Source organism: Ipomoea triloba, chromosome 1, assembly GCF_003576645.1.
Source record: "Ipomoea triloba cultivar NCNSP0323 chromosome 1, ASM357664v1".
In the NCBI taxonomy this organism is placed as follows: domain Eukaryota; kingdom Viridiplantae; phylum Streptophyta; class Magnoliopsida; order Solanales; family Convolvulaceae; genus Ipomoea; species Ipomoea triloba.
Window position 1 is genome coordinate 35,667,780 of NC_044916.1, and position 9,314 is coordinate 35,677,093.

Here is a 9,314-nt window from a genome sequence, read left to right on the forward strand (position 1 = left end):
AGGTCTGGTTCATATACTTGCCATTGACAAATTGAAGTTCAATAACAGTAATCCATCTCCCAAAAAAAAAACTAATGGACATGATGCAATTTGGAAATAAAAATGTAATCACATTTTAGTAAATTTTTCAAATTTTAAAATGTAATTTTTGACAATATAGAGTGCATTTATGACTAAATGCTAAAATCTAAATCAAAAAATTATATCCTAAACCTAAACTTTAAATACTAAACTTCAGGTCATTTAATACTTTTCGCATCAATTAAATTTCTGGGAAAGTATATTATGTTTGATATGAATAACTTTACATGGAAAATTAATTAACATGTTTGATATGAATCTCACCCCTATGTGGAATTTACTTTCCATGACATCATTGAATTTGATTCCTCCAGTTGTTCTGAACTTTCCTGCCTCAATGATTACACCAAAAATGAAATAATTTTTCCATATTTTAAAAATAAAATCAAAAACCAAAGAAAAAAACTGAAACTTTAAAACAAATCTTAAACTCTAAAGAGTACGTAAATCCATCTTATAAGGACACTACACTTTAAAATTAACTAAACTACACATTACAATATTATAAAGTACAACGTATAGTGTTGAAAAGTGCATTACTATATCACAATTTTTTTCAACTCATTGCTCTAAAACCATTCGATTTGAGCAAGTGATTAATAGGTTAAAACTCCTCAAGCTTACATGTATATAAGTACACACAAAGGACTATTGGATTGAAATATTACAACAGAAATAATGAAAATTAAACACACTTCATTTCTTGAAGACTAGTTTAATTTGGTGAAGTGCCCAATTCTTTACTGATCTCATTTTTCAGCTTCCCAAGAAGGTGTTCAGGCAGGATGACATTCACAATTCTTCCACCTTCTTTACCCTTCAAATTCTCAGGCCCAGGCAGCACCAAAACAGCTCCTTCATCACCAACCCCACCAATGGTACAGTTTGCAAAAATGGGTTTTTGCCCCTTCATTTCAAGCCCATAAATATTCACCTCTTCCAAGTTCACAAATGTCAGGTTTGCTCCATACACAAAGAAATCTGCAGATTTCCCATTTTCTTCTTCCATGGTCTCATCAATAATCCCTGTTTCATCCACTGCCTTCTCACCAATCAGATTAGCCAGCTCCAAAACCTCAGCCTCAGATACCCTCATCTCCGCCTTAACAGCACTGATCACCTGCCCATTTCCTCTACTATGAAAGTCGTTTTTGACAATTGTCACAGTCTCCAACCCTGATCCCTCCTTCACTTTAGCCAAAGATTTCCAGAACAGTGCAGAGATTGCCTCAAATGCCTTAACCTTAGCCGACTGTTTTAGCCCTGAAACCTTGAAGATTAGCGCGTTTAGTTGCTTTTCGGTGATGTGGTAAGATTGTGTTGCCATTTTGCAGGTGTTGGTGAGTTTCCAATGGTCTCCGACAGGGCCAACGGTTCCTAGGGAAAATGGGAACAGCTTCTGAGTACGAGGTTTTGGGCAGTTGTGGTTGTCGGCAGTTGGCATATCAGGATGCTTAGGTGGGAGATCACGACGGCCTGCAATGGCTGGGCCGTACATGTTGACGAAGTCTGAAAGTGAGAATGCATCTCCAAGAACATGAGCCCAGCTTATCCCTATCGAGAGTCCTCCACATTTGAACCAAGTAAACTATAATAATAAATAAAAAACAATTATAATAAGCAAAATTACAAAAACTTTCAACCTTTCCATCAATAGTACAAGGTGATTACTATTTCCAACAACTCACGATACTTCATAATGGTTCTGGTTGATAAATGGTTGTTAGTTGATAATTGATTGGATTAAATGATATGATTATAAAAATGTTTGGGAAATTAGTTGTTAGTTAATAAGTGTTTTGTATAATTTTTTTCTCAAAAAGCTAATTGAAAAAAATATTTTGAGCAAATTTTTTGAATTTTAGTATTTTAATGTAACAAAAAGTTAATTAACTAAACACTTATATTAATTTTTTAACCAAATCAAATAACTAGTAGTGGTTAAATAAACCAAAATTGACGGATAGCTAACTATTTTACCAAACAGAACCACAACATCAATTTCTCATATTTGTCAAACGATGGAAAACCTAAACACAACAAGTTTTTTAACCACTTTTTTACTGACAAAATTTCTCAAGTTTTTCATTCATTCTTTAAGTAGAAATGATAAACCATGTAAATACTCAAAGCCGTGAGAATACAAATTGCATACAATTAAAAATACTCCGTATATTGTTAACTTATACATTACGCTTTCTTTCTTGTACACTCATAGTTGTTTTCTAATTTTTCCCTTCTTTTTTCTTTTCGTGTAAGTTGTTAAGGCCATCAAATAACATCATAAAATTAAATAGAATAACTTATACAAGCCTACAAGGTAATTACTATCTTATAGACTTATAACTTTTTGTATTTTATAATTGTTATTAAAAAAAATATTAATTTATTCATATTATCCTTTATACTTTTTTTATAATAGTTATAAGATACTATAATTTTAGGCCATTATTATTTTTTTTTCAATAGACCTTTTTTACTACACATTATGTGTATTTTTAACAAACATATAAATGTCAATTGTTATACCATGGACCAAGATTCATCTTGCATTATTGTGAACCTTGATGCAAAAATTATGTAGTTTCAGTTAACACATTTTGTACCTACATTTAACAGTTTCTGTACATGTAAAAAAATACTCCGTAACTTGATAATTGTTGTCACATGATATGATGATAACTACAAGCACAAAATCGATCAACTGTAAGTACAAAATGTGTCAACTACAGATACAAAATTTAAAAGTTATTTTTGGACCAAGGTCTACAATGCAATGTAGACCCTGGTCCATTGTATACTTTGCGTATAAATATAAGAAAAAAAAATCATATACATATATATGGAATGTCAAAATTATATTATATTTTAAAAATTTTCAGAATGGTGAACAATATAATGAAAGTCCATCTACCTCATTCAAAATTAAATTAGCAATTATTGTGACCGAATACGATGTCTTACGCTACCCACAAAAGCAGTTGTCCAAAACGACCTATCGCTTCAAAAGTAGTTGGAAGGTTGGATCATACAACTTGTAGGAAACATAAATATACTTAGGGTCGGTTTTGCATGGACGAAAATGACTTTCAAAAAATGAGTTATTTCTTAGATAATATTTTTATTTATCGTGTTTAGTTACATTCTAAAAATCTATTTTGGTGTGATTAATTCATTTTCTATAAAATGAATAAAATGGTATAATTAGACATTTTAAATATTTGATTTAAAATATACAAATATTTATAATAATACGGAGTATTATTTATAAAATAAATAAAAAAAATTTAAAAATTATTATAAAAAAAAAAGGTTTCCGTCGAAAACAATAACTGGTTTCCATCGGAAAACATGTTTTGAGTGTTATTTGGCAGAAGTCATTTTATGCAATTAAAAAAAAAAAAAAGCCTTACTTTTTCCAGTCAACGAAAATTGTATTTCTTTGATTGAATTTTCCTATTGCATCCAAACACTGTAAATCCGAAAAATATTTTCTACAAGTGATTTTCCTAGTCTCCAAACGGACCCTTAGTAAATTATTAGGGAATTTTAATTTTAACATTTCACACAAAATTATAAAAGTATAATGGTCATATTTCAAGAATAAAATCAATCTATTGATTTTATTAAAAGTAACATTCTTTCAGCATTTTTTTATTAACATGAAAATTGAGAACTCGGTATGTACGATATATAGTAAAAATAGGTCATACACTCATTCCATTTGATCCACCATTTTAAATAAAGTTATAACCTAAAAGTTTCCTATCATTTTCTTTTACCCAAAAGTTAAACTGCACTTCTAAAAAAAATACGGAGTCATATTTTACGAAATAGAGATAAATGGTGTTAACAAGTCAAAATCAAATTCATACTTTTTATTAAGAGAATCATGCTTCAATCACTCGATCATCGCTTTTGTGACAAAAACATTAAAATTACACTATTAATAGACTTTCTTTTATATAGGAAACAAGGCCCAAGTTTTGTATTAACCGTTAAACATCTCAAAAATATTTTGAGCAAATATTATTTTATTTTAATTTTTGTGAAAATGTGTCCAAAAAAAAGTCAATTTGAGAACAGCTTCCCCATTTCATTTTTATATTTGCTTTTTTTTTCATGGATGGTTGGGCGGTTGGGCCGTTGGGGTAGCTAAGAAAAGTAATTGCAGGTAAAACTATGAATGAAAAGCATTATTATAATGGGTTTGTAAGTTGTGACTTGTGACGCGTCACCATCAATACAATTATTTCATCAGAAGCTTGACACTTCTACCGACTTCCGCGGTACCCTCGTGTCAGGCAAACACCACTTCTACAGTTATACATGTGATCGAGCATTCCTATGAAATAAACTAAGGAAGCAATAAATTTTAAGGTAGAACATTAAATCTATTGTTGCCTGTTGTCATTATTATCATTCTAATGTTCTTTTTTCATTTTAAAATGTATTATATAGGTATATGTATTAATGGGAGAAATGTTATATTTTTTATCAAATCAAAAAACAATAAAAAAAATATATTTAATTGTATATTTGTACAATTTGACAATTTAAAATGAATAATAAATAAAATAAAATAAAATAAAATAAACAGTATAATACCTAAAACAACAAAATGCATATTGTGGTAAGTAAAAGAACAACTCAAGAAGGTACTGCCTATAATATGTAAAGTACAATTAAAGAATGAGTGTAATTTATAATTTTGTATAATATACTTTTAATGTTCACATATTTATGAATTTCACTTTAACTTATCACGGCGCTTAACCACAAGGTATTTGGCTCGAGCCTCATTATTTAAAAATTAAAAAAATTAAAATTTACAAATATAATTTATTTTATTTAACATAATTTCAATCTACTAATACTAAACTATATATTATTAAAAAATAAATTTTAAATAAAACTTTATAAGTATAAGTTGAGAACGATTAAAGTGTTCATCCACACTTAGCTGATTTTTACCAGTATAAATGTATAATCAACCATGAGTACACATTTTCACTTGGTGAATACAAAAACCTACCAAAAGATATCTTATAATTTTTCATATATGCAAGCAGGTTATATAAAAGATGACAATGGAAATATTATCATAATTCATATATATATTCACTTCATTTAAGATTTACTTAAAACCGATTTGAAACCTAGATATAGATTAGAGACGAGTTTAAAAAGGAGAAGACAATTAAATATAGAGACAGAGAATGTATATATGCATACCTGTATAAAAACAAGAGGTGAAAACCCCAGGTCAGGGCCGAGGACTTGATCGTGATGGAGAAGATGCTCATATTCCGATTGATCACTCATATCCAACCATTCATCAATAGTTTTGCTGCACTTAGCCTCGACGATCCTCACGCCGCTGTCATTGCACTTCACGAACGGCCGCCCATCCTCCGGCGACCTCCGGATCCTGCCGGCGGCCGGATAGAAATCCGCCAGCAGCCGGAACATGGGAGACTTGAGGTCACCGGTGTTCAGGCCGTCCACTGCCTCGCTTCTGAACAAGTAAACTCCTCGTAGGTAGTGCAGCTTCATCGCCAAATCAGCGTTTGTCAGATTCAGGACCTTGTCCTCCCCGGTAATGGTCGCCGGAACCACCGACGAGAGGCGGTGGTCGTACACGAGATTCGCGACGTCCGATGACTCCATGATCGTAACTGTCTCCGCTTTTTTAGGCTATAGTAAGGGGAGAGTATATATTGGGAAATTGAAGAAACCACGGTTATAACAAGATGATAGATAGTTCGATACTCACAGAGAAGTTGCAGCGGATTAATGTAAAGCAGGTGGGAATGTTCGAGACCCAATTTCAGACAATGAAATTTTCTATTTTTTATTTTTGACTGCACTAATCTCTTTCCAGGAGATGAGACAAAAGGGCTAATTGGCAGAGGATATTAGTTTGGTAGGGTTAGGGGCCGTGACAATTCAACCTCCGCCTCGTGGATACATATATGCCAGTTGGAGTGCTCCCACTAGAAACACGAAGTCCGTTCCGCTTACCAAAAAAATGTTACGTCTTCCGGAAGATTGATTCAATCATTACTTCATTGGGGCATGATTACCAATCAGGAAACAAGTCATTTTTCAGCTTTTACCAATTAATTAAAAAAAAACATTTTTTGGCATAAAAAGTCTACTACAACTTTTACTTGAAAAATATCTTTTGATTCTTATCTCAATTTTCTCTCTCCATTTGAGTATTGTCACGTTGACGAGTTGGTATTCCATTTGTCTACTTATTATTTAAACAAACATTTTTCTTTTGCCTCTTCAATTTATTTAGCCTAGACTTATTACATATATTAATTACTGATTAAAATATAGATTGAGTTGGCATAGCCAAACAATAAAAATCTTGACGTGACTCGCAAACAAAAAAACCCACTCCCCCTTCTCCCAAAAAGCATTATATATACATACACGTAACATTATGTTTTTCCAGTACCAAATTGTGTGGATTACACCAAGCATGGCATAATTATTATTAATTGCACAACTAAAACCAAACAAATTGATAGAACAATTAATGAGGAGAACGTGGCTGACATAAGCCCAAAAATAAATCGTACACACTAATAAATTAAAGTTCACGTGCGTAACTCAAGTTGTTAGTCAGTTGTTATATCCTCGAATGGTCCCAAAAGGGCACCGTTTTTTAGGTAAAGTAACTGTTGCCATAAGGTCTTTACAGAACTCTGTAAATGAAACAATAATTCATCTCAAATGATATTGTTTCACATTTGTTTTTATATTATCAAATGAAACTGTAATGTGTTAAAAGGAAACTGCAATATATATAAGATGAAACTGAATAACAGTTTCACATATTTGAGTGTATATTGTTCAATGAAATTGTAGTTATATCGAAATGATATTGTAGTTGTGTAGAAAGGTAACTACAGTGTATTATAAAAGAAAATGTAGTTGTGTTGAAAAGAACTGAATAATAGTTTTAGATATTTGAGTATATAATATCGAATAAAACTGTAGTTATATCGAAAAGAAACTATAGTTGTGTTGAAAGAGAACTGCAGTGTATATAAAATGAAAATGAATATGTTATACGCACAAATTTAACGGCGCGGAACGGAGCCATTTATATCGTTTCTTTTCATTAATCATGGACCACCATGCATTGTGGACCGCGGTCCATTGTAAAATTTGCGGTTGTTAGTACCTTTACTCCAAAAATGATTAAGGGTGTTTTTGGAAAGCAAGAAAATGTTTTTCTGAAAAATGAATCATTTTCCATAAAACATTTTCCTTTCCCGTGTTTGATTGCATTCTAGAAAACTATTTGGTGTGTTTGGTTCATTTTCTGAAAAAACGAGCATAATTATTTATAATTTTAAATATTTAAAATATACAATGGTGGTGGTGGTGGGTGGTGAGGGGTGTTGGCGGTGGTGGAGGTGGAGGTGGAGGTGGGTGATGTGGTAGTGAGTGGGTGGTAGGGTGGTGGTAGCGGCAGCGATGGCAGGAGTGATGGGCTGCTCAGCTGCGGCAAACGGAAAATGACTTCCCCACAAAAAATAAAAAGTCATTTTGCATAAAATCACCTATATTTTTCATTGACCACACATTTATTTTTCATTGACTTTAATTTTTCCCCTCTAGCCAAACACTGAGAACCTGGAAAATGATTTACATAAACAAAAATCATTTTCAAGGTTTCCAAACACACCCTGAGTTTGTTGTATGGGTTAATTATATTTTTCTCCTAGATTTATAGGTAGCATTTCACTTGTAGTCATTTTTTTCAAAATATGTTTGTATTGGTCCTAATATTATTGTGGTATGACCATTTTTATCATTCATCAACAAATATATTTAAACCGTGTTAAATATAAGGACATTTTAGTATATTCAGTTCTAAGTGTTAGTTTCTTTTTTTGTCATAAATTTATATGTTTCATTCAATTGTTGTAAAGTCTCAAGTTGTTGAGATGTTGTGTCATTGTATTTAACGTCATTTAAACATATGTGTTGACAAAATACTAAAAATGATCATACCACAATATATTATGACCAATAAAGATATTTTGAAAAAAAAAATGATTAGAAGTTTGATGACACCTATAAATATATGACAGAAAATAGAATTAACTCTTGGTCAATAGGTATTCACTCATTTGTTAGACAAAAATGTTGAGTTTATGTTATTTTTCTTCTCTTGACACTTATGGGTGGTGAATCGCGTTACCATTTTTAGTAGTATTCAATTTTTATTGGTTATATATAGGCAAGATCAAATGAGAATAAGGTTTGTATGTGAAAAATAAATAAAAATTGTACGTAGAATGAATTTTATATTATTGTAAAGTTTCAAATTAAATTTTCAATAGTTATAAAAAGAGCTCACCATTTTTTTTTTTCATTATTTTTCAACAACGTCATCACTTTTTAGTTTTTACATGAGAGCATATGTATCACGCGCGTGGAAACTCTTTTTTTGTTTTCTTTTTTATATATAACAAACTTAAAATTTATAATAAAATTTTGAAGAAACGTATTAAACAAAGAATGTTAGTCCTTGGAGAGTGGGATTATGTCCCTCTGATTTGTATCGCGGATTTGGTTTTGAATTAAGTTAATGAAGTTATTTGGTTAAAAAAAAATATTGGAGTAATAGAAATAAAGAATATCATTTTTCCTCTTAATTTTAGCCCTGAATGTTCATTTATTGACGTTACAATAAAATTATTTTTATTCATTGATTAATATGAATTAGATGACTCAAGCCCGCACTAAATAAATACTACGTAATAAAAAATATACATACTTATAATCAATAATAATATATTGCCACATACGATGTTCAGTGTCTTAATTGGTAATCAAGCTTTTAACCAAATCTAATTTGTGCTTAGAACACAAACACAAAATGTTTGCTAATTAACTTTATTTGAAGAGACAAGGTTTCCCTTATCGAACGTTAAACTCCTCGACTAATCCCAAACTACCCAAACTAGTTTAGCTAAATTATCACATAAAATAGAGTAGTTGTGCTTGTAGCTTGGGTTTAGGCTAAGGGTAGTTGGAACTTGGAATCCGTATAGAAAAGAGCAGCGCAACTAGACAATATATGATGTGTCTGCCTGGTTCTTGATTGTTTGATCAATTAAAATATTAGCTAACGTAAAACAATATATATATATATATATATATATATATATATATATATATATATATATATATATATATATATA

The 9,314-nt window shown here is 30.9% G+C and overlaps 1 protein-coding gene across 1 annotated transcript; it reads right to left on the reverse strand.

The window, feature by feature from the left end:
- Positions 1 to 535: 535 nt before the first annotated feature.
- LOC116001816 (protein ECERIFERUM 2) lies at positions 536 to 6,025 on the reverse strand. Its single transcript, XM_031241765.1, has 2 exons — positions 5,317 to 6,025; positions 536 to 1,669 (listed from the first exon to the last, which is right to left on the reverse strand). Exons 1-2 carry the CDS (start codon positions 5,749 to 5,751, stop codon positions 797 to 799), a joined length of 1,308 nt encoding a protein of 435 aa, XP_031097625.1. The 5' UTR covers positions 5,752 to 6,025; the 3' UTR covers positions 536 to 796.
- Between the last annotated feature and the right edge of the window lie 3,289 nt (positions 6,026 to 9,314).